General features: G+C 39.4%; 1 protein-coding gene across 1 annotated transcript; it reads right to left on the bottom strand.

The window, feature by feature from the left end:
- Positions 1 to 8541: 8541 nt before the first annotated feature.
- On the bottom strand, positions 8542 to 26432 carry ASB7 (ankyrin repeat and SOCS box containing 7). Its single transcript, XM_009072198.1, has 3 exons — positions 26222 to 26432; positions 18923 to 19528; positions 8542 to 8980 (listed from the first exon to the last, which is right to left on the bottom strand). Exons 1-3 carry the CDS (start codon positions 26430 to 26432, stop codon positions 8841 to 8843), a joined length of 957 nt encoding a protein of 318 aa, XP_009070446.1. The 3' UTR covers positions 8542 to 8840.
- Positions 26433 to 26828: the final 396 nt, after the last annotated feature.

Genomic DNA, 26828 nt, shown 5'->3' with positions numbered 1-26828 from the left:
TTAGCAAAGTCCTTTAAAACAAGGGGTCTGTTCTCATTAAGAGCTGTTCTCTTACCAAGGCTGAGGAAGACCAATGAATTGTGAAAGCAACTCAAGTTTAGCAAAGTATTTATTTGCCCAAAATGGCAAATTTCAAAAATTTTGGCAACATGTCTTGCAGAGAAAAATAATCAGTGCTGTACCCAAGCTTGGGAAGAAGAAAACACAAACCACAAGACTCAATTAGCAGCAGAGGTTATCTGAAGCTGTTTACCAGATAAGATTGAAACTGTTCCTATCTAGGCATCCTTCAAAGGACTCTTATTTGGAATTATTAAAGTGGTTTCTACTATTAGTTGATAACAACTGATGACACTCCTCATAAAGCCACTAAAATTTAATTGACTTGGACATGAACAAATGAGTTACATGAGCAGAGTTACAGGATATAGTACTAATAATGCAGATATTTCACCATAGGATCTGTTGTGCCCTTAATCAGTTTGATTCATTGAAATAATAACTCATGATGAGAAAGAAGTTTGCTAAGTGTTAAGAGTCTTAAAAAGCATAAGATAAATCAGTGGTTTGGAATGAAACATTGAAACTAAAGTCAATGAAAAGTCATGGTAAGATATTTTTGGCTTATAAAAAAACTGTATTAAGTCTTTAGCCAAGCAGATTAAAACAAAATAAAAACAAAGCATTAGGAGTCCTGAGCAGTATCACAAAAACTAGCACCACATTAGGTTTTTTCACTTGGACAATAGATCAGTGGCAAACTCAACTACACTAACAAAAAATGTGATCTTTCCCCTCAACCACTTCAAGGCACATATTAAAATTATCACTGTCACCCTAATTATCATCCCCAGTCTCCTTTTCCTCACCACCTTTCCCTTTCCAAGCTACTCTGCTTTGCACAGTGAGGAACTGGTGCAGAAGAAGCTGACAGGGTAGGAAACAGATATCCCCAGGAGAGGCAAAGGACAGGGGGGATGGCATTAAGACTGACACACTGCACCTGCAATATCCCAAAGCTGTGGAGATGACACATTCCTCTGCTGAAGGAACAGGAGATCTAAGCTGACAGACATTTCAAAATGACAACAGTAAATATATTTCAGACAATATCCTGTCACCAAGGATGGTTCTGAGCACTGCCGAGCACTAGATTTGGGACCAACAAATGTCACTGCTACAAGATACCTGAAATCCCACCATTCAATCCACCTGCTAGAATGGTCTCCTTTGGAGCAAGGAATGTTTCATGCCTGCCCTCCTCAGTGACCTGGTGTAGGAGACAGGTTGTGAAGAGGAAGAAAAAGTCAGCACTGATATCAAAGACAAGAGCTGGAAGGAAATGGGTGCCCATAGACTGTTTCGGGTTGGAAGGGACTTTAAAGCTTATCTCTTTCCACTCTCTGCCATAGGCAGGGACATCTTCCACTAGACCAGGTTGCTTCAAGCCTCATCCAGCCTGGCCTGGAACACTTCCATGGGCATGGCACCTAAATACAAACACACCAGAGCTCAAGGTAAGGTGCTCAGAGAACCAGAAGAGACCTGAATTAATTTTCCCAGGTAGGCTGCAGATAAATACGGACAAAACAGCTCCACTAGCATCAGTCATTTGTTCACAAGAGCAAGAGACATAAAGGTAAGATCCATCCTGCTGGGTCCCTGCTTTGAATGACCTTCCAGGGTCAGCCTCAGAGGTTGTGTAACAGTTTTGTTATGCTCTGTCTGTGGCACAGTTTTAACAAACCTGTAATCACAGCACTAAAAAGTGGGAAAGTGAGTGCAAATCCCCATCCTTAATTGCTTTGCCTGGTTCAGAGTGGGAACTTTAATTCAAGCCTTCCCCTCATCAGGAGGGTGCCTGAACCATCAGAAAACACAGTGGTTTTTTTCTGGCTCACTAACCATTAAATAACTCACACAAAGTCAAAAAGGAACAGACTCAAATACTCACGCAGATTATTTTATATTAAGGACATTCAAACTTCTGAGCTCAACAAGCCACATACCAAACATTTCTGTAAGATCAAAAGCCACATTTTCTGCTCTCTCTCACACACAATCCCACACACATCCAAACTTCATCCTCTTACCAATTCTGGTCACTTTATTTTCAGACTGACTGCTCTCTGAAAATTATTTGGGTTCGCTTCCTAGCAGCTGTATTAAAACCCATTATGAAATGAGGAACATCCGAGAGAACCAAGGGATGGATCTCAAGTTGAGCTGCTTGAGACAGGCACAGCTTGGAAGTCACATTTCAGTAACCCACATCCTGCAGCTGGGCACGCTGAGGTTTAAAACTCAAGCACTTTGATGAAGCTGAATCTACGTTTCCATTATCCCATGCAAATGGTATAGCCAGATAGGAACAGATGAGAACCTAAAAATCACACAGAATTGTGGCTGGACAGGACAGAGACATGGAACTTTTCCCAGCATCACTTTAGGCTTTGACTTCCCATGGACCAGGGCAGCTCTGACTGTTCCAGCCCACAGATGGTACTCAAACTAACTAGTATTTCAAACACATTGTGAATGCAGAGTGCAAGCACACATACTCAGCAAAGGACAGAAGAACCTGCTGTTATGCTAACATATAAAATTTAATCTCTAATGGCTTTAGAATTAATTAAGGCTTTAAAATAAAATGAGTTCACATTTCACTGCAGAGCTACTTCAATCTGCTATATTAGAGAGTAAGCAGATATGTTAAGTTTCTCAAGATATGGAATGGACCATCAAACTGAAATGTCTCTCACCAATTCAGGACTAGATATCAAAGTATTTAAGCGGCTCTATCAAATCAGGCCATGTTTTTAGGGGAAAATAATTGTCAACTGGCTGTTTATAAAGTTGGCTCCAACTACAGAATCCCTCCTAGTGTTTCTTCACAAAGTGTTGTGCAAATACCTTCCAAAAATACTCTCCTCATTAGGCCATAAAGCAAGGAGCAGGACTGCAGACTGGCCATCCAAATCCATTATTTGCTCTTTCACACTAGATTAAATGTTGAGTAACCACCACCTTCAGGGGAGGTACAAATGGTCTAAGTCAGAAACAAGGATAGAATTTAGCAGAACATGTTCATTAATTTCCAGTTACTTGTGACATAATAGGAGATGATCTATTTTGAGATTGTTGACTGCAAATAAAACTATTCTTGCAAGTTATAATAGAAGAGTTATGGCCAATTTCATGGTCTTTAACAAAGAATAGATGCTCTTTGCTGTAGATCAGTTACTTAGAGACCTAAATTATCTCTTAAAAGCATTTGCTCTTGTATAACCTCCTGCCTATCAGCTTGATTTTCATTCACCTTTCCCAGACCTTTTAGAAATATTTCATGGATGCTAAGGGGTCTGAAAAACACTACAACAGATCAAGTCTATGTCTGGGAAATACTGACCCTGTAGCAAACACTTGGTGTATGTCCACACAAACTCCACTACACAGAGCAACCTGCAAGCCTAGACAGGGCACAGAAATGCTTCCAGACCCTTTACAGCACCTCTGTAAATGTATCCAACATCCTTCTTGCAAACATGAAGCCAAGCCTTAACAGCATTCAGAACTTACCTGGGACCTCACAAACAGCAGTCAGCAGCACTAGAGCTCCCAGATGTGGAGGAAACAGCTGGAGTTCCGACTTCTTCACTAGACAGCTGGAGATTTCCCAATAAAAGCCAACGCAGCTTTCAATCCCAACTTTTTGCTGTTCCAGCTGCACATTGTGGTTCCCTGGGGAATGCACTGGCTGAAGAATTCCTGGTAGCATGGTTTTACAAAGCAATGTATAGATCTGCTTTGTTTCATATTGCCATGGGATTAAATCACATGTTGAGCTTCTTTGGCTAATAATGCAAGTCAAGTCTAGAATCATATATTGGAGGTTCAATGTGCCAATGATACAGGAAAGGAACAAACTTTAGCCTTTCAATACTATTCCAATTTCAGAGAGCAGGACAAAACCCTTGAGGTGGTGGGAGCCTCTACCAAAGCAGAGGGGAGAGACTAGAGCAAAGAGAATTAAAATGCTTCAGCCCAAGCTGTTTGGGAAAACCTGTTGTTCGCATGTTTTCATCAGCTCCACTACTTTTGCTTTCAAAGTTACAAAGGTTTTGTATACATTGTGGTAAACCTCCATGTTTTGCCATGTAAAGTAAGTACAATTCCCTATCACCCACTTCTACCAATATATATAAAGCTTGTATATCCTAAACACATCATTTGTCAACAGCTTGTAAATCAGGTTGTCCTCAGTAGCAACATTAGTCATTAATTGTTTAAGACTTAACAAGTGAACACTCAAACAGGAAATATGATACATAAACAGGAACAAAGTCTTTAGCACAGCATTCAGTGCACAGACCAGTCAAAGCCAGGCCAGCCTGTTAGCAACCAGCAGCAGCAGCTCTAAGCACAACTGGTGGCTGTACAGTGTATGTTCTCCTGGGGATGTTTGTGTAGTTTGCTACTGAGCAATTAAAAACATGTTTTTTTTTCCCCTACTACCCTTTAGCAGTCATGTCTTGTAAATGTAGTCTCCTACCTTGCCAAATTTTAGGGTCCAAAATCTTGCAGCTTTTGATAGTACATTATTCTCATGGCTGAAACCAAATCTTTCAGGTCCGGTTTGTATGCCAGGAATGTTGATAAGCATCTCCCTTATTCAGCCCTTACTAGGAGTAAACAAACACCAAAATATGACCTTGATTTGGTCTATTTTTGCATCTTAGTCAGTACAGGAGCTTGAGGAAGAAGGGTGAACCTGTCAGAAATCCCTGAAGTGGCTGTGCTGGAATCTGACCAGGGAAAACCCAATCACTCATAGCTAAGGACCAGTTTGTTCCCCCTTCCAAAGGGCAGCTCTAGAGTGAGTTTTGTTTCCCTGTGAGGGTGCTGAGGTTCTGGAACAGGTTGCCCAGAGAATCTGTGGCTGCCCCAACCCTGAAAGTGTTCCAGGGCAGGTTGGACAGGGCTTGGAGCAACCTGGGCTAGTGGAAGGTTCCCCTGACCATGGCACGAAGGTGAAACTAAATGGTCTTTAAGGTCCTTCTAACCCAAACCATTCTGGGATTCTATGAGTTTTATGCTCATATTTGCTAGTAAAAAAAATCACATTACAATTCATGAACCATTTGAACTCCTATTTGTGGGGGCAAATTTGAGCCCAAATGCATTCCCAAACTCACGTAGCAGGGACCAGGAGTAGAAGAGACAGACAAACGTGTGCAGTGGTATTATGTTATTAAACCATTACATTAGAAATAAACAGAACATGAACCAAAAATAGGTTTTAACCAGGTTTAACTTTTTTCTTTTTCTTTTTTTTTTTTTTTAAATTCAAATTGACCCAAAGCAAAAACTTACATTGCAAAGGAAGAACAAAATACATGGTGGTATCAGTAACACAGTGTTGCATGGAAGTTGGACGTGTGGGCAGGATTTTCATCCAGCCCAGCCCACCCTGGTGAACACTCCACATATTTCCTTTTGCCTCTGGGTATTTATCTGATGAGTTTGTCCAGATGCATTTTCCTATGATTGCCAACTAGAGCCAGAAAACTGAATTTTCCATGCTATTCCAAGGAAGCCAGAGTTATTCCAAGCATGAGTGATAATGAATTTAAAAAAAAAAAAAAAAAAAAAAAAAAAAAAAAAAAAAAAAAAAGAAAACAAACCCCAAACAAAACAAACACTCAGGCTTTTCAAACTAACAAGTATTGTCTATAATGTAAATAGTTTAGAAATATGGTAATTAAATAATCTAAAAAACACTCTTACTCTGCTGTACATTTATAAACATAAATATTTACAAAAACTTTCTGCTTTGTTTTAAAGGATGAGGTTTGCAGTTTGTTAATGATCAGAGTCTTTTACTCATATTGATTCTTTGGTGTGTTTGCCAATTTTTTAAGGTTTATTCAAAGTGTTCAACTGTGAGTTTTAAGGTAACAGAACTAGGCTACATCACAAGTCTATATTGTGCACTTCTCCTTCCACATTCTAGTCCAAATGAAAAACAAAGGTCAGTTTGTTCTTCAAAGTATTTGTGCACAATATTGAAAAGAATAATAATTAAAAAAAAAAGAACAAATTCCCATGATTGAAATTTGGATAGGATTATCAAGGAATAATCCTACTTCATTTGCACCTGAGCTCATGGAGAACTGAAGACAGTGACAGGACTGTCAGTAGGTTCAGACACATGTGCTGTGGTGCTTTGCAAAATTAAGTGAGAAACCAGCTACAAGTGATGGTTGAGCATTGTGGAAAGGGTGAGGGCTTCCCTCCACCTTGGGAACAGGACAGGATGAAAATTCATTCGAAAGAAAGGCTTTTTACTGGCCTGAAACATCTGTGTTCCCTTTAGTTGTCAGTTACTTAAAAGAAATAACCAAAAAACAAACCTCAAACAATAAATAGTGGAATTACACATTTCTTCATTAAATAACATTCCTGTTACCAACAAAGTCTTCCATAGTTTTCTTCAGTCACAGCAACAGACAGAACAAATAATTTGCCTTAATATAGATTGCAACTAAAATATACTCTAGATTACCTTAGAAAATATTACTGTAAAAATTCAGTGGGAAAGGACATTGGTTTAGACCAACTTACAAATGTAATGAACAATGCTAAGTTTTTTGTATTTTTTTTTTAAAGAAAGTAATTTTAAGGTTCTGATCTCCTGTCAAAAAACTGAAGATTTATGTTTAAAACCTGCTAGTCTGTCTTGCCTGGGTGCTGGAGAGCTCAAAGATGGGAATGGGTGATCTTTCCTGCTTCAGTGGGAGCCAAGAGACAGCACCACACACATGAGCTCACACTCACACCTCACCCACACTCTCAGGTTGTCCCTACCACAGTGCTACCACCATAGATACAACCTGGAGGAAGCATTACAGAGCTCTACAGCCCAGTGTGTGGTGTTAGGTGGGACACACTCACACTGCTGAGCCATGAACTTTTGGTCACTGCTCAAGCAGGCTGGACTTGAACCGACACAAGCTGGAGATAAAAAGGTTCAACATCCCATTACCAATCCTCTGAGCCATGAATCTCCCAAATCCCTTATTGTTTGGAAACCTGATGCAATGCCAGGCACAATAGGGAGAGATAATCCTCCTTGCTTGCCACAGTTCCGGTGCATCCATCAGCAGTGCTAAGGGTTGTGTTCAAGGAGCTGCAGTCTGGGGTTGTAAGGTATTAAAAGGACTAGCACAGTTAAATAGTATGAGTAAACCTGCTTCACCTTGCTGCTCATGGTTTTAATAGTAGCTATTCTGAAAGTGACAGTGTGAAACTTAAAAGCCACCATAGCTCCTTTCCTCTCCCACTTCCACTGGTACAAGAGCACTCCTGAAATTACAGAGGCTCTTTTGGAGCCAGTTGGATGCCAAAACAAGTAGAGGACACTGACAAGAACCTTATGATGACTCTGTAATCCCTTGAAAATATAGAGTGAAACAACTGCACATTTTGGCCCAATCTTCTTTCGACCAAGAAATTCGTTATTCCTTATGATCAGAAACAAAACTCTTAACAGATCTTTTAATACCTGGTATGAAAAACACATTCAGTAGCCAAATCTCAGTAATCCTTTAAGTTGCTGCTTTCAGATTAAACTTTCAGTGTAAATGGGGCTTTGCTTGTTAGTGCACATAAAATAACTTATGTGCACTTCCCACTCTCTAACCTGAAACAAACTGAATTTCAGAGCAATCGAAAAAAATTCTACACTGCTTTTAAAACAAAAGGATTTGGCCAATTTCCTTCTTTTTCATAATGGACATCATTTAGCTGAGAACCCGTAGATTAAATTCCAACTGAAAGTGAAATAAAGCAGGTTATACATTCATGAAATTCAGGGAGTAATAATGAACAGCAACTGCTGCATCACTTTTGTAATGTCACATCAACACTACACTGAGGCAGCAGCTCCTGTTCTCACAAATAATGCACTGAGACTAAATGAGGAATAGTGGGGGAATCACACATAAAGGGAAAATACATCAGAGAGATTATTGCACAGGAGGCACTGTATGAGCAACAGAATACATTGGCTTCAAAAAATCTAAATTTGCTTATTCTTCAGTTAATGTAAAAAATACAGAGGCTATGCCTCTCTGTAGTGTAGTGTCACTGGTAAAAATAGACTTACAAAGAGCCACCCATTTCACAGGGAATGTCAGGAAAGAGGGCCTGAATTTTATGGGCATCCCAACTACAGTAATTAGGAAAAGGAAAATACAAACAAAGCCAATGTATAGACCCTCAAACTGAATAGGGCAACTGCATTTTTTTCTTCAATTTCCAAATTGTATTATTCATACAGCACCCTGGGACACGTCGATTACCAACTCTTCCCTCTGTCCTGCAAAAACATACACCTGGCAGAGACAAGGGTCCCAGCAAACGGGGATCTGGAGGTCTTTGCATCCTTTTGCAGGACTGGTGCCTTGATTTCCAAACTTTATTTCCTTGAACCATTGCTCAGCATGCCAAGTTCCAACCAACCACTTCCCTCGAGGGGTTACCTTCCATCTCTACTGCAAGTCTGCACATGTAATGTGAAAACAAACAAACAGAAAACCAACAGCAATTTTTAAAATGTAATATTGTATAGAAAGCTTGGACCTTGTAAACTTGGACCAAGAAACCAAAAATTAAGACCTTCTAGCATGTGGTATAAAAAACCCAAGGAAGTGTATACCTGCCTTCTGACTTCACAGAAAAATCAGAATTTGCATAGGATATACTTTGTGCAAGGCAACAAGCCTCTTCAGTATCTGGAATATAACTAAACTTGCTCAGAGTTCTTCTCTTCATGGATATCAGATATCATCAAATTTGTGTTTTAAGTAGTCTTTCATGACCTTGGCAATGGGTAATTCATCAAGTAGTTTGAGGTTTTGAAGGCCTATACACTGACGGATTTTAATTCGGCATAGATCTTGCAAGTTTCTGGGCTGTCCTGAAAAGACAAAAGGAACACATAAAAGTAAAATGATCCCATTTTAAACATACTTTAAGACATCATTTACTCAGTAAAATCACAGGGGTTTCCTGTTTCCTAAGAGGGAGAGGGAAAAATTACAAGAGAAAAGGGATGGAAGTTCATACCTTTCTAATGATCTCAATGAAATCAAGGGATGAATCCTAAAATCATTTTTACATGCACATAATTTTACTGATGTCAGTGCAAAGCGATATCATCCATATGAGGATTCCCACCAGGTGGCAACATATGCACTGCAGAACAGCATAACTCCTCCATTTAACTTGCTGTGGATTTTCTTCTATCCCTGTAACACTTGGGGGGAAACCCCCTCAGTCTTGCTTTTCTTTCAAACAATGAGAGAAAAACTTCCAAGTTCAACTGTAACAGGACTAGGCAGTTTCCTTAGAGAGTGAGGATTTATGAAAGTTATTCAAGGATCATGTGGCAAAGTTAAAGATTGGGGATTTTTTCCCTTCTAATGAAAAGATGAAGCCTTCAGGCTTTGGATGCAGCCAAAACCTCGTCAAACAAAGAGATGAAAACATGAGTTAACCACTGTCCACAGAGGAAAAGCTTTACTGCCATCACACAAGCTTCAGCATTTCTGTAAGGGTTTTCCAAAATAATCAGTTCTCTTTCAAACTCATTCTTACCAGGAAACTACTCAAACACCTTGATAAACAGTTGGGTTTTAGTCCCCTATGCAAAATAAGGTAAGAAAAGTTAATCTAGTTGTATCTGAATGCATTCAGCAATGGGTCCAAGGAAGAGAGAAAGAGCAGAACAAGAGACATTGAGAAATCCTGTCCCAATAAACCCTTCTAGCTTTCAGCACCAGTGCCTTTGGGCCTTCCTACCCCAGAGATTGCACACAGATCTATGTCTTTAATAGCTGTGAATAGCTTGCCCTTTGTAAATCTGTCTAATGCTTTTTGAACCCATTCATACTTTCAGTATCCAAAACATCCTGTGGCAACAAATTTCACAATATAATTAGGCGTTGGCTGGAAAACTACAAAGTAATTTTATTTATTTTAGATCTGCTTCCTGATGGCTTTGTTGCATGTTTGCCATTCTTGGAGGTACAACAAAAATAATGAATAATTGTTCCCAAGCCAGTCAGGATTTTACATACCTTCGTATAAACCTCCTTGCTCAGGACCTCTTTCCAAAGCTGAAATCTCTAGTTAATAACCCCCAACACTCCAAACCTCTGACCAAACTGCCTTTGTGCTTTTTCCTCCTTCTCCTATGGCTTTTTTGGAATGATTCCAGTAACACATCAAAGCTGTGCTAATCAATATTTTGATCATTGACTTAATGTAAGCCTCTTTTTCTTTATTTTTCTCCAAGCTATGCCACAGTTATGGCACCTGATGACTATCCAAGTCAAAACACTCAGCACCATGAACACTGTAGGTGCTTATGTTGGTATTAAAATAATCTGTGGTCAACAGAACAACTTACTTGGGTCTCTTATTATCTGTATAATAAGATAATATAATTTTAGAGTTGATGGCAAAAGACTCCTTGTTTTTGCAGAGAAAAGCAGGTGATTTTATTGAGCTGACTGCTTGAATCAATCATTTCTTTAAAAGCAGTACAGACCCACAAGAGCAATTTTAAGTAACTCCGATAGACGTTTCCAATTAGCTTTCCTGAGCTGCCACCAATTAAGCAGGACATTTTCAAGAGGAAATGCCTTCTGCACAGGGCTGGGTGCAGGTGGGCTTTATGGTGGGCTGTGGATGCTGTCAGCTCACTGGGCACAAACCTGCTCCAAGGGTTTTCCTTCCCACCCGAGCCAGCCCGAGCTGGCTCTGGATCCTGTCCCTGCTGCCATCCTCCTCCTACTTCAGCCACAAACATTCTATCAGCTAAATAGACTTTGACATTACGAGTTTATTAAACTTTCCTGGTAAGCACAGAGTAAAGAGATTATGAAACTATTTCCTGTTTTCTACTTTGGGCATTTTGTACAAGGTTTCAGTTACCCTTTATAGCGAGTTCCTCCTGTTTTCCTCCTGCGTGGGTTGTTCTATAGAAATGGGCTGACAGACAGGTACACACTGGGATTTATCTTAAGCACTAAAATTATCTGAGGTAAGCCAGCAGAAGTAATGCATGAAAATAGTCTCAGTCTGCTTTTAAAGAAATTAGATTGGAAATTAAAGGACATGAAAATCTGAGATTCCTTCACATAAGTTGAAAATACTTTTACTACACTTATCACCATAATACCTAAATGCCAGTTTACTTTTAGTTATCTTAGAATGATCATTAGTTACTTTGCCCACTGGTGGTTTCTTCTTAGCAATTTTTTTTTCCACCTGAAGGAAAGAATTTAGACAACTTGGACAACAGCTGAATGTTCAAGCTTCAGGGAAAGGAAAGTTGCTTTTGGTAAGAAACCAAACAGAGGAATCTTTATGGTGATAAAGAAATACTTCCAATGCTTTATGTGAATTCAAATAGGGCTCAGAAAGGATGCACCATTTCAGAGGTTAACTGCAAACAGCAGCACTAGAAGGTACAGAGGACTAGAGATCTATGTGCATTTTCTGTAGCAGAGTACACAATAAATCAGCTGTGAGACACTGATTTCTGGTTTCAGAAATAAATGCCTTTTAATTAACATCCTATGGGGTTTTGGGAGAACAAAACAGAACAGACAACTTAAAACATCCAGAAGAAATTGGTCATCAGTTCATTCAAAAAGACCTGATTATCAACTGTATGACATTTTCCCCTGATAAGCCCAAAAATATTTCCTGGGAATGTGTTAACAATGGACATTTCCAGTGTTAAGCACCAGTTGCTACATCTAGTGGCTGTTGGTGTCTTAGGTCACGCCTTGCAAATTCCAGGGTTATTAATGCATTTGTGATTTATTAGAAACGGTGTCTGGAACACTTACTCATTCTTGGTTGCATCTGAATGAAAAAGAAAAAAAATAAAGGATTACAGACCCATGTCAGTGAACCTTAGTTTGGCAAATGAAAAATGTTATTAGGAATTTGGCAAAGTAAGACAAGTTAAATGATGAATAAAGTTCTGTTTAAAAACGATTAGGAAGTAGAAACGTCGGTTATATCCTGCAGCACAAGTTTGGGAAGTTATTGAGGGAAATAAGCTGGAAAGAAGAGAATTAAAAGAGAAAGAAACAAAAAAACCCCACAAACATGAAAGGTATGATTGACCTAATCACAACTATCATGCAAAAGAGAGACATAAAAGTACTGATCACCTCAAAAACACCCAGCACATCCCTGATGCCCCACAGGGACACCTTGGTGCTGCTCTTCTGGAGCACATGGGCTGTGTGAGGCTGCTACACAACCCGAGTTCCCACCAGGGCACCAAACACCCGCTGTAGAACTAAAGATTTGCTGATGTGTTCATCAGAACAAGTTAAATACTTCAGTCAACTTATTTTGCAAACTTTATAGAGGTAATCAAAACAATTAGAAGTATTAATTAGGGGATAAAGATGTATAGTTCATCTTTTGCCTTCCCCAGTTTGTGCTGTAAGGGACAGCAGAAATCCCAACCAATGCACTTCTCATGTACAGTGTCCCAAGCATGATGGAAAAGCTTCTCCCAAACATAAAACACAGGGTTAAAGTACAGAGGAATTGCTTTGTGATTATATTTCTATCCAGATGCAGCAGACTTCAGTATGTATAAAATTTAATCATTTCCCTAACTCAGTTCTTCAGTTTCTACCAAAATGAATTCCTGAGCATTTTACCCCTTTCATAATTAATAGTTATTTCACTTAAATAATGAAATACGCCTTTAAAATTATCATTAATAGATTGGCCTTTGCTGGCAAATCAAAGGAAAAAATTACATGTTTTAACAGAAAGAAACTATTACAATTAATCTGAATTTCCACTCAATACTCTGTTCCTTTCCTTTTTGCAGTTTGAGGATTTTTCTGCTGTTCTACCTGAGCGTTTGCTGTTCTATCCCAGAGACAAACAAAACCTACATTTAGGATTTACTAGGTGTACAAAGACCTATATGTCACTGTTAGAGCTTCTCCGGAGTTGATGCATTTCCCCTTGTCCCTGCCTGTCTTCCCTCTGCAAATACCTCCCGAGAAGTCAAACACTAACTCACCTAATGGGTTGATATTTAAGGATTAGGTTAGAACTAGTACCTCAGACAACACTTATTTTCAGGGACTCCCACCCAGTACTGTGAAGGTGGAAAAGGGGAATCCATACCTATTTCCTCCACGGAGGACACGGAGCACCTGAGCAAAGCAAAACTCATGACCTGACCTTTCTGTTACCCAAGAGAAAACTGAGGAATAACTGGAATGAATACATCGTAGGCGGCAAGAAGATCCTCTCTGATGTACTGCTCTAACTACCGTAAGAAAAGCACTTCTAAAGCAAACAGTGCTCTGGGTTTGAAGTGGATAGGCCATTTCTGAAGACATTAACAAATGAAAAACAACCTCGGTGACACATTTCAGAAGCTGCCCACAGTTTTCTCTGCAACATTAATGCGTTTCTCTAAAAGCAGCTTACAGTGGGATTTCTCAAACTGAGCCTCTGCCCCCCTGGGAATTGGGAAAGAAACAGTAGCAAGAAACCATTTGGTAGTTTCTTTTTAGCTACAAAGGAAATGTTTTTTAAACATTTCAAAAAACTTTCATTTTCAAATGTTGAATCCAGGCTGATGCACCCTGGCAGCAGCTCAGTGTCTCTAGAATATCAGCTATTTCTGTTTTTAGACATCAGTATTCCCATCTGCAGCTAACTTAAATCCATCCCTAATTTCCCAACACTGAAGGAACACAGCTACTGTCAGCGACTGAGTTTGAAATGTTTTTTAAACATTTCAAAAAACTTTCATTTTCAAATGTTGAATCCAGGCTGATGCACCCTGGCAGCAGCTCAGTGTCTCTAGAATATCAGCTATTTCTGTTTTTAGACATCAGTATTCCCATCTGCAGCTAACTTAAATCCATCCCTAATTTCCCAACACTGAAGGAACACAGCTACTGTCAGCGACTGAGTTTGGATTTTGTTGGCCTCGGGGGGGTTTTTTTGGGTGGTGGAATTTAAAGGATAATTGAACTTACCCATTGGAAACTCCCACCCACCAGCCAAGAAACACACTGGGGAGGATTCACAAACAAACAGGATCACGGGGAAAGGATGGGATCACCTAGGAAATGGCTGTGTTTGGGCTGAAGGGGAATTCAGTTGCTCATCACAATAGGTCTAACAGTTTAGGAAACACATTGGGTTGTGCTCTGTAACTGGAGTAGATATTTGATTTTCCAGCATTCAAAAATGCCAGAAAAAAAAAAGCTAATATCAAGACCCTGGAGAGGTTTTTCACGAGAATTGCAGAGTTCATCGTGAAAGGAACAAACTCCTCGAGCCTGTTTGCAGCTCAACAGGATAGAGAGAGCTTTAATTCTTTCTAACTGGTTATCACACAAGTTGTTTTAAAAGTTCTGATTTAATTTTGTGTTCACTATGCCTCTGTCACAATGCCCAAGCCTGAAGCATGTTTTCACTGCTCTCTGAAAAATAATTTTCCACAAGGAGCTTTAGATGTCTGTTACATTTCAGTGTATCTGGCACAGAAAATATCTATCAAGGAGTGAGTTTTGGACTGAAAGTTTATACATGAAAAAGCAAAGTGTCAGTAAAGCTCAATGTTATACCTAACAGGTGTATTTAGCAATGAAATTAAGATTTGAATATGCTTACAATTTTTTAATACCTCTACATTCAATCTCACTGAAATTGCTATGAAAATTCAGATAAGAATTTCAATACAGTAACATTTAGCCATTTTTAGGAGTCATGAAGGGCTGTGAGCATAGAGAGGCTTAAGATGGAATATTACACTGTTTTACAGAGCACAGCAGAGGTGCACAAATGGCAGTGGGGGTGGCTGTACCTCACATGCCACATGGAAATACACATTTTTTTTAATGATTTTTTTTCAGAGGCTCTTTTAAAAAACTTTTCCAAAGTATTCAACTGTATATAGCCACACAAAATGATTCAGTTGATTATTATAAACAGCCAACTGCACTCTGAGTGAGTAGAAAGCTATAAAATAACCTTAGCTGAGTTCCCCGTGTAACCCTGTGATGACAAAGCAGATCACACTCATTACTGTGAGTTTTCCACCAGTACTTTTCCAGCAAGGCAACAAGCAAAGCCTATGAATCCAGTAAAGTCCTTCTAGGTTATAACAAACACGAAGATACCGTTTCCTTTGCAATTATCCACAGAACAAAACATGCAGAAATCTACTTAATTCACCTCTGTATTGATTAAGTTTAAGCTATTCAGAGAAATTTTTTCAACTGTTCTTCCAATTAAAAAATATTTAGTGAAAAGTTATCTTCACTTAGCAAAGGGACAGAGACAAAGAATGGATAAGGACTTCTTTAACAGGACGTGTAAGTTTTTCTGCACATTCACAGTGCTACATAAATTTAAACACAAACTTACTTGACTAACTCTAGTCAGAGCCCAAGATGTGCCCTTTGAAAAATTAAAACAGGGAATGCAGATGAAATATTTGTAGTTTAATTCACTGGGTGACCTTTAGATCTTGTTCCAGAGATCTGAGCTGAGTTCTTTGATACCTGTTACCTTACAAACTATACTCCAGTGCTGTGGCCATATCCATTTCCTGAGCTCTCTGCAGCGACACAGACCAGCAACTGGCTCAGCTCCTCACAGCCTCTCCTGCCTGCTCCTTATCTGCAGTGATTCCATGAACTGAGAGCTATGGCAAAGGGGAAATTTTCAAGCTTTTTTTATGCCCTTTTCTTAAGATCATCACTGACGTTCCAGTATCTTCAAATTTATTTAGACCTTTATGTATTTTTCTAGCACTCGCACTTTTCCTACCTCCTGCTTTATAAGCTTTAATATTCTCAAATCCCATTCAGCTTCAACAGGAATCATTTCATCTAGGACTGCGAGTGCAGATTAATTCTGTAGATATATGTACTAACAATAAAAGTCTCTATGTATCTCTATCTTCATATACATTATCTACATGAATCTCTGTTTCAATTTGCATTAGTGCACTCCAAACTTAACCCATTAACACTCCTGAAGAGGCAAGTTCAAACCTCACAGAACTGAAGCTTTACACTGCAGTGCTCCAAACCAACACTTTATCAGCTGATCTCTTGTACTATGGTGGTTGCCAGTGAATGTTTTTTAGAGTAGGAAAGTGCAACGCAGATAAGGGAAAGGAAAGTGATTAATAAAGTCACTGAGCAATTTTCATCTTCAATAATGTTTCTTTCACAGGGAGACTCTACTTATTTGTAAAAAAGAGAGAGGAGAGAAAAGAAAAATACCTAAGTGTCTGAAGCCAAGTCAACAGCAGAATCAAGATCCCAAACTACAGTTCCTACTTCCAGCTTTGTGCTGAAATACTGAGACACAACTACAGAATAACTTCCTTCCTCTTGGAATTATTCTAGCAGCAAAGGAATCTCTACCTGGAACCAGGAAGAATATCAGACCTTCAGGGTCAAACCCCAAAATCCAATATCTTCTTGCAGACTCTCAGGGCCAATACTGAGCATTTCTGAGAGCTTGGTTTCTTGCCTGTTACTCCCAGCTGGGACCTGGGCTAAAGGTTGCCATTATTACCGATTACAACACCTACCAAAACAAAAACAAATTCACATATGATGTTTTCTGAGGAATTGAAACTGTACAAATATGTTTTCTGAGTATATAAAAAAAAAGCTACTTACATCTTACATATAGCCTGCTAAATAATAACCCATCTATATGCAGCATGCAGCTGCTTACACTTGAAGACACAGACTGGTTTGATAACTTTCATAATTCATATCATTAATCTTTAATCTTAAAAATGTTAAACTACTGTAAAAATAAAAACCAATTCCTGTTTTACTATCAAATATACTCTTCAAAACTTCAGATGCATTTAGAAAACAGCTATGGATTTCTATATTAAGCACACAGTATAATGTTCAAATAAACACACTAGAAATTCCCCTTGAGCCCCACGGTCAAGGAACTGTTACCAACCACAAAGGAGTTTCAGGAAGAATTCCAGTAGAAGAATTCTCTCAAAATTTTGTACATTTTTCTTCTAGAGAATACATTTTGCAATAGACTCAGAAACAAGATTCTTCCCCGAAGTGCTACAACACAAGATCTCAAGAATTCCCTGTACACAGTCAGACCTAACTGGGAACTCGGCTACCAAAATCCCAGCTCGCTCTTTATCCACCCCGTCTCTCCTCCAGCATCTTATTAAAGTGATTATTCAGGAAAACCAGGGAAGACAGTGTTTGGATATTTATAATTAGGGCAGCAGAGTCTGTTTATAGCTGTTTGTAAACATATTCATAATTATTTTGCTCAGAAGCACAGAGCCAAAGAGGTTTTGTCAGCACTGCTTGCCCAGTTCTCCCTCCATCAGCACAAATCTGGGAGAGTTCCAACACTTACATTGGCCACAAATTACAGCTACTTTTTTTGTAGCAGAATTTACTTCTCACTTAACATTAAACCCTTAAGTCATGGAATCTGCAAGCTAAAAGTTACAGTACCCATTTCCGTTAGTCTTTAGACACTGAGGAAACAGGGAAGCAGCTAAGCCTTCATGTTTACTGATACATCCTAAGCCTGAAAAATTTCAAGTCAGGATATTCTATCATCTCCTAAAAATCCTGACAGTGCCACTGTATAGTGAGAGGCTCCTGAAGAGGAAACCAGAAAGAAGTGTTTGAATGAGAAGGGGAGGCAAATTAAACCAAAATCTATGTATTGCTTGTATTTCTTATTACCAACTTCCACCTTTCAAAAAATTCTCTTTGCATTTCAGACATGAACAAAAATAACGCAAGATCAAGATGACAAAAATGAAATCCCAAATGCTTGTGTCAGCTACTGACAACAGACCTGAGCTGATTCACCCCAACCCACACTGAATTTCACTTTTATTACAGAGTACATAAGTTGCTTAATTCTCATTAAAACCCCACCACATCCAAAAAAACAGTAAAAGAACTGTAGGGGGAAAAAAGGATATATGAAACACCCCAACCTCTGTAGTGCAAAGATCACTCCAGTTGGATGATAGTTTATCAGGCCATCTTAACATGTTTAAATTGGCAAACTCTGCTAAATGCTAATCAGCATTCCCAAATGCTTTAGGCAATACTATAATTATGAAACACTATTACAGCATTCCATGTTGAGAGAGGGGGAGAAAACTTTCAGTAGATCTGCTACACCAAAAACTGATAATCAAATGTGACCAGAATATTAGGAGCCTAATCCTCTTTCTACATATCAGAAGTCACGATGAGTTACAATCTCTCATATTTCAAAGACAGCAACAAAATCAAATCAAAGCTACACAGCACATGAAACCCCTTCAAAGTTGCAGGAATGAACTATGGCATTTTCCTGTCTGGGTTAGGGGAGGGAAGGAGAGAGAATGTGGGAGAACGCAAAGCAGAGAAAGCTCTTTTCTGCCCTAGCTGTAGTGCAGATGGAAAAAAACCAACAACTGCAGAGGATCTGCGTAGCAATAAAAAACAAAAAATCCCTAAACAAACAACAAAACAAAGCCCAAAAATCTTCTGTGCTAAGGCCATTAATAAAATGAGAGTTTACAGTTCACTTTTTTAAAATGAATGCTTCCTGTAGAAAAGCAAAAGTAATTTAAATGAAATATACTCAACATCAGCACCTTTGCCAAGTAAGAGATTCCCAGCACCACAATCCTTTCACCTTCCCAGAAATTTTCTAGTGCATTTAAAGAGCATCAAGGGGCAGAGAGGAAGCATTTTTTAGGGGGGTCTAAATTCAAAGGCAGCTTTTAAAGGACATTGTGTCCTGTGATTAACTTCTCTTACATACATACTTGTCACTTCTTGTAAGAAATCCAGACAGGGTCGGCTACTTCCAGAAATACTTATTGAAACAGCCAGTGGGGTCTGTCCTTCATAGTTCCTTGTGTTAGTGTCTGCTCCGTAATTATACAACATTTGTGCACAAAGCACATCATCTCTAAGAGCAGACAAGTGTAAGGGTGTCTGTCCATCTTCCAAGCGCCCCAAGTTTGTATCCGCCCCTCTCTGGAGGAACATTCGGCAGTACGAGTGATTGCTTTTGATCACAGCGTATCGCAACAGGAACCCATTCTGAATGTCGATGTTGGCATTGTGATCCAGGAGGATTTTCACACAGCTTGACCTCTCCCGGATAATGGCCAGCTGGAGTGGGGTAGTACCTTTGTCACTGAGCGGATCAACCTCAGCCTTGAACTCCAAGAGGAGCCTAACAAACGAGTCTCTGCCGTAGTGAGCTGCTACATGGAGAGGAGTCCAACCGTCGTTGCTCTTAGCATTGATAATGTCACTCCTGTAGTCAGATTCCAACATCAGGCGTGCGATCCTGGCCCGGCCGTGCATGGCTGCATAATGCAGAGCAGTGAAGCCTCCAATTAAGTCCTTAACTGTGGGATCAGCTGAAGTTAAAATAAAATTTAGAAATGATTAGAAGGTATTACAGTAATCCAGTGCTGGGCAAAACCAACAGCAATTGTTAGTATTCTCAGGACAGGATTTTTTATACTTCAAACTCATTCTTGCTGGTTTTAAGCTATTTTTAAAACCTGCTATTTTTAAGGCAAAGTTATATTTAAGAACAAGTTACACACAAAAAAAGACCTCTTCTTTCATATACATATGTTTCCATTTGACAAATACTTTGCCACATCTTCCTAGTACTCTTAGGCTAATTACTCAAATCTCTGTCCATCCAGCTTTCCTCCAGCTCAACAATATTACATTTCTTTCTCAATGTTCAAATTTTTTTTTTGTTTTCCCTTGTGTTGCTTCTTGGTCTTAAAAAGAAGCATGTGGAGAAACATCTGCTGTCCCAAATTGCGGATGTTTTGTGGTCTGGCAGCATTGTATTGTTTTTAGGGTGTAATGCTGTACTAGGTAAAATGTTTCTCTGTGGTCTGCAGGATTTCCAAAGCATGTAGGATGTATGTTGTTTTAGATTTTCTTGATAAAGTCTGTTTTTATAGATGCTGAATCTGTTCAGAATCTGTTCTGAATTTATAGTTTCACAAAAATTTAAGATTTTATGAGAACGTAAGCTCCCACTTCTGAAGGGAGGCAGAAAAAAATGTTAGAACAGCATACAAGTAATTACACAGATTTATTTCCCCTAATACAGCACAAACAGTCTGATTTATGAACTTACAAATTAAAAATAATCCAGTCAATTTACTTAATTTCCTCAGGACACCCAAACTTGTATAGGAAGTGACTACTCAATGTACCAAACTAATTACCAAGGCAAGGTGCCATTTCTCACTAGAGAACAAGCCAAGCTGAGAGGTTTCTCCTTCCACGGATGCTGCTGTTGGACACCAAAAGGTACAAACTACAGTTTGGAAGTTCAGACACTTCCCAAACCCAAGTTAGACACTATCTGCATGAGATAACAGCCCTAAGTTGACACGTTTTCCATGCTCCTGTGTATCTACTGAAGCAGCTGCTGGGTCTGTCTGTCCTGCACAGCAGCTTGTGTTGATGTCTGCTCTGTAATCATACAACATTTGGGCACAAGGCACATCATCTCTAAGAGCAGACAAGCATAAAGGTGTCTGTCCACCTTCTATAAACATAGCAGCCTGTCCTTGCATCCTGGCACATGGAATTGTAATTTCCTCATCTATAGAGACTCCTACAGGATCTCAAAATTCAGATCGGCTCTAAGTTCACAATACAATATCAATTTCAGGCTAACTTTGTCTGAACACACAAAGCTGCTAACACAAAACAGGAATAAGCTTCCCAACATGGACCTACTGTGATCATATCCAGATAACACTGGGATAGACATCATACCAAAATTAAAAGACTGGCAAGAAGGAGCAGAGAATTCAGCTGCAAAGGTGATCCAGCAACTTTAAAGACCTGTTTTAAATGCAAAGTGAAGACTGAGGGGCAGAAAACAAATAAAGTAGCAAAAAATTGCAGCATACAAACTAATGCAGCCTGGCCACACAGGGAAATAAGATGTAAGAACTGCCTCTAGTGCACAGAATAGGAATAAACAGAAATAACAGGAGAGAGATTAAGAAAAATTCAGTCCCTTGCTAGTGACAGCCTTCCCAGCCTTCTGGGAAAAGCGGAAGTGTCAGGGCTCTATTAAGTCACACTAACCTGACTCAAAGTAAAGGATGAAGCATCCATGGCTTGGCAGGCAAATGGACTCCGTGACTCTATAGGTGATTCCTAACCTGCTCTATGATGTTGTTCAAACTACAGCAAAAAATCAGCACAACCCACACAGCCATTAAAGACAAAGATACTATTTCAAAGTGACTTGCTGCTCCCAGGGTCTCTTTCTTCACACTGCTACATTATCTCCTGACTGGGGATACACAAAGTGAGCAGCATGAGCATGAGAATTAAGACGTGGAGGGATGAGACATTCTGTGAGGCAGAATTAAGGAAGAAGATGGACACAATGGAAAGGAGACAGCAGCAGTCAGGGCCATTTTCCACCCAAAGGAAAAAAAAAGGTTTTAAAAAGAAGTAATATTCACATCGTACCTTCTCTCTTCCACACTGCATCAGGTATGCAAGTCAATCTTTTCTATCCCCAAATTAGGTGCAGGACATAGCATCAAGCCTGTTTTAGTCAATGTCATTTCCAAATCCAAGCAGATATGGCCCAACTTTTGTCTGTACATGTATAGTCATTTTTATACTAGCAGTTGTAATCCAAACCCAACAATTTCCTTGCAACATAAGGATGCCTTTTACCTATGGTTTTAAGCACTTTTCCACACCTTCCCTACTCCCAAAATGCTGTTGCTTTTGACCACTAAAGTGAACAAAAAAACACCAACTATGTCATGTAAGAGAAGTGTCTCAACAAGGATAGGAAAAAAAGCCTCTCAGTTGGGCAACTAAGCAACACAAACAACCAACCTTCCAGAAACAAACCCGTTAGAAAAACCTCCTGACAAAATACTGTAATTCCCGTTAAGATTATGGACTTCTAGTGAGCTAATAGTACCAGTCTGCTCCTGGATTAGGGAAGGAATTTTAACGAGATCAAAACGGCTGCTGCTATTCCATCAATGTCCTGCTGCCACCTCCTGGAAAACGTTCGAACTTCAGAAGGGCTTTTAGCAGAGGTTGGACCTGCGTTGGGTTTGCAAATTCCATCCATTCAGTCCTTGTGACAGTAAAAGTAACACTGCAAAGTTGATGTTGCTTTAAGAACTTGGGTTGTTTTGGGGTTTTTTTTTGTTTGTTTGTTTCAAAGGGTTCAGTACATTGTGCTGTAAAGTAACTCTCTTCCCCTGGAACATGAGCAAGGTGAAAATGAATTTTTTACCTTTCCTTTACCTTTCAGAATCTGCAGAGGGGTAAAATAAGTACCTGGTAGGAAAGCAGCAAGTGCCTCCCTAGGAAGGGATGAAGCCAGCACTTGCCAGCATTTCTTTATCCTGTCTCCATCCCAACTGTCAAACAATTATTTCTTTAGAAGCTTCCCATCAATTTGGGGAGAGCAGAATCTAGAAATATGCATTTGGTCACTTCTAATGTTCTTCAATATAACAGAATGGCAGAAACCTTGAACTGCCTATCAGTGGTACCAATTACTGCAATCAAACTCACCAGAGATGGGAAATTTGCAGCACTGAATGATACGTATTTTATTCCACACTGAAGTTGGCCACCTAAACTAGTCATTTAAACTCTACTGGTAATGAAACTCCTTTCTACTACTGGAATCTGGAAGATATAAAGATTCCTAAATAAGAGTCTAACATTTTACAGTTGCAATTTACAGCTCAGTGGGACAGTTTCCCTTTTTTCTTGGTTTCCCTTGTTTCTTGACACCTTCCATAGGTCACTCTATCCCAGTCTAATTTGGGAAGCCAAGGAAGCAATGCTTCTGGCTTCACAGAGTACTTCTATTATTTCAAGCTTATTTCCCCCCAACTAGGGCTTAGTTCTGACCACAAGGTTTAGAATCATGGCTACTTGTAGCTCCTGGTTTGGATTTCCTGAGACAACATTGATATACAAGACCTCCAGGAAAGCATTACTGTGCAGAGACAGAGACACTTTATGAGCTTAGGGCATTTGGCATCCTCTAGATCCTCCCATATTCTGTTTGACCTTACTAAAATTTAGATACCTCGAAGCCAAGACTAAAAATAAATAAATACAGTTTTTGGCTACTTTCTGTTACTCCTTCATTTCTAGAAGCTTTAGTAAATCATTTCTTCATTTTAATACAAATAACCAGAAACTGTCCTGCTCAGTCAGGATTGAGAAATCACCGAAGGATAGCTAACTGCACACTTTCAAGACTTTAGCTTGTTGTAACATTAACACTGGTGGTTGGGAATTAATAACACACAGTTCTCATCCAGTGTTGGATTGCCTGTCTCACTAGGTCATATTGAAAAGAATAAAAAAATTGCACTAAATGGGTAAAAAGGCTTGTTACATAAAAATCTAGCATTGCTTAAAACCACACTCCCTGTTTCTGTGGTATTTTCCTGTTGAGCTTTGTGACTGCAGGTTGTTTCTATGGATGGGAAGAGCTGACTTCATTGAATCTTCATTTTATTAAAATGACACAAATACACTAAGAAAGCCAAATTCACTATTTCTTATGAAAACTACATTTTTTCTATGGTTATGATGAACTTTATGCATTTCATCAGCTGCTAAGAATATTTATTATCTGACCTATCACCTCTGTATCTAGTTGGTATTTCTGCTGGCTTCATCCTTTAGTCTGGACTGTTTTTTTCTGCATTTTCCCCATCTATCTGTGTCTCCTTGCTCAGCAGATAATAAAAAGCTTCCTCCTGTTCCACCACCTCCACTCAAATCATCCAATCTGCATGCACAACACTGTCCTCTGGCTCTTTTCTTTGCTGGTGAGCAATGATGGAAGAGAAGAGAAAAAGCAAAAGCAGGAGGCAGCCAGGTCATGACTCCCATAAGAAGCCACCTTTTATTTCCAGGTCAGTGACCAGATTCCTTCTCAGCCTTTTTTAGCCAAACTCAATCTCCATCCCACTAACATGTAAGGCTGTGTTGGTAACCTTCCAGCATCTTAGATCTGAGGCACAGCTCTCTGCCCCCAGCAACAGCCCACTCTGGTTTTCCCATTCCTGCACTATGAAAATATTCCCAGCTCTGCTAAGCAACATCATCCCTCCAGAGAGCCACAACTACCACTAGCTGCCCCTTCCTTCCCACTAACACCTCAATTCCCTCTTTCCTCCAGAACTCCATACACCCCCTCTCACTATTTATTACCAATATATAGTCAGTTCAATACTCTTTGCCATAATATTTACACCAGAAAATTACTTTTTCCTTTACCCCAGTATCTTTTTGGTCCACAGGGATTAAGCACCAACACCAAAATAATCCATTCAGAGGGAGAAAAGTAGAGACCGTGTGAGGAAAGGTAGACACAAGCCTCTCACTAATGAGGCTGCTGTGATTAACTCAGCTTGTAAGAGTCAGCTCACTCACTGCTTAATAACTCATTTGTGACATTATTATGTTTTAAATACTCATTATTTTTACGCCTCTGTTTTGAGGTAACACAAGGCAAGGCACAAAGCAGTGCCAATTTTTGGAAGAGAGGCTCAGCACCAGAAAAGCTGCTGTAGATGACTAACCCTCACACTATTTGTTACTCAACTTTCTCATCCCAGTGATTCAATCTTAGGCTGTTTCAGGACAAGGCTGGTTCATTACAGGCAGTTTTCATGAGGCATCAGCTTCAGCTGGTACTTCATACAGGAAAGAGTAACAACACAAATAAAAACAAACCACTGCATCAGCAGCTATTTAATATCAAAACCTATAAAATGAAAATACACAGGAATACAGAAGGTGGGATTTTTAACCATCTTCAAGTTTATAGAGCTAAACCCAGTGTATTTTGAGACTTAAAGCCTAAAAATTATCAACCTGAAGGTTTGAGATTATCCACATATATTGCATTTTAAAAGTAGAATTTGAAGTCATTTATTAGTGCAATTTAGTAGCTTTTTTTACCCCTTCCAATAAGGACACACAAGGGTTTGCCCTTACTATGTGGTTACAATCTGTAGTAGGTATATCCACAGGGTCCAGTTGGCTCAGGCTGTACTTCACCACTGCTCTTAAGGAACAAACCACTAATTGTGCCACTACCACAGCCTATTAATGCCATTCCATTTTCAGGGTGATCCATACAGCTGACAAACACTGGGACAGACACAAGAGGCCCAATGTGGCCACAGATATTCAAAGCATCAAAAAGATCATTTCAATTTCCTTAGGACTGAAAACATGTTAGTTCATAATTCATTTGGTAAGGACAGTGCTAGAATAGAGGATGCTGCTCTTAAGAGCACTAATCAGAATGTGGAGAACATCTTCTGATTTTATTCTTCCTCTCCAGTATCACACTGACAGATGAAAACTATCCATTTCTGAAGCTTTAGGTGGTCTTGAAAGAAGCAATAAGAAATTCTGACTGTACCATCTGAAGCTTAATCATCATTACTCACATGAGTATCACTTAAACCAACAAAACTCAATCAGTTCATCATGGAGGGATGCAGGAGAGGTGTAAACTCAACAGGATTAGCTGGCACTAAGTCCTTGCACAAAGACTAATGTTTTCATAAAGTTTAGCAGATTCTGGTAAAGCCTATATAAAACTTAGTCTTGAATGCAACTGGTTAACTTGCTTTAGAATTCTGAAACAATCTTCCCTAGGATTTCAATTCAAGGACCTGCCTCCCTCTAATAATACCCCCTAACAGAGAAGAAAAGCCTGGAGTGAGTGCTGTGAGTGCATTTAATTTTATAATGAGTCCTTCTGCTCTATTTTCATAATGCTTATTCATTCTTTCAACAATTCCTAGGCAATTCTGAGGGGGGAAAAAAAAAAAGGTGAGGTATTAAGATATAAAGCTAATCTCTGACCTCATTCCCAGAGTATGCAGCAGAAGTAAACAGAGATGAAGTACTGCTCCAAAGAACACAAAAATAATTACCAAAAATAATCAGCTGTCTGATAGCTAATCAGTGCTGGAAATGGAAACGAGGATAGAAAGCTGTGAGATAGGCATCAAGATTTTTCTCTCTAGGCAACTCACCTCCATGTTCAAGAAAAACACGGACACATCTCTCCTTCCCTCTTGCTGCAGAGAAGTGAAGTAAGGTCCAGCCGTTGGCATCCCGACCGTTTGGAGAGTATCCTTGCTCCAGCATCTTGCGCACGGTGTGGACATCGCCGGCAGCCACTGCAGCCTGGATCTGCAACTCTTCCTGTAGCTCAGGGTTCCTCCGACAGTGATGGTGTAACATCCTAGCTGAATCTGCCTCTTACAGAAGTGTCATGAGGTCGCACTGGTCACCTGGAATCAGTATGAAGCATGAATCAATTCAGACTGGGAGCAGGAAAAAGGTATCTAGGAGAAAAGTCAGTACTAATGGAATGCAGTGCTAAGAATTCTCTCCACGTGCAAAGTCCATGTTATACATAGGCTAAACCCAAACAATCTCAACGCTGCTGGAAAAATCATAGCACGTGGGTCACATCACTGAGAAGGACACTTACACATTATAAATAGTTAACATTTTCTTCAGAAATGACAACACTGAACAACAGTTCACCAACTGTGAACCCAAGCAATTAGCAAAATGAAAAATCTCCAGAACTTATTTAAAAATCACAACATGGTCAGTATCACTAACTCCAGA

Source organism: Acanthisitta chloris, unplaced genomic scaffold (genome assembly GCF_000695815.1).
Source record: "Acanthisitta chloris isolate BGI_N310 unplaced genomic scaffold, ASM69581v1 scaffold10603, whole genome shotgun sequence".
Classification (NCBI taxonomy): domain Eukaryota; kingdom Metazoa; phylum Chordata; class Aves; order Passeriformes; family Acanthisittidae; genus Acanthisitta; species Acanthisitta chloris.
The sequence above is the reverse complement of the archived record's forward strand: the minus strand, read 5'-3'. Positions and strand labels throughout refer to the sequence as shown.

Bases quoted from the DNA above. Each gene is read 5' to 3' on its own strand.
- ASB7 (XM_009072198.1), bottom strand. From the start codon at position 26,432: ATGTTACACCATCACTGTCGGAGGAACCCTGAGCTACAGGAAGAGTTG. The intron at 19,529-26,221 runs GTGAGTTGCCTA...TTTTAACTTCAG, and splicing joins TGTTTTTCTTGAACATGGAG to CTGATCCCACAGTTAAGGAC. The intron at 8,981-18,922 runs GTATGTATGTAA...TTGTCTTTTCAG, and splicing joins TTTCTTACAAGAAGTGACAA to GACAGCCCAGAAACTTGCAA.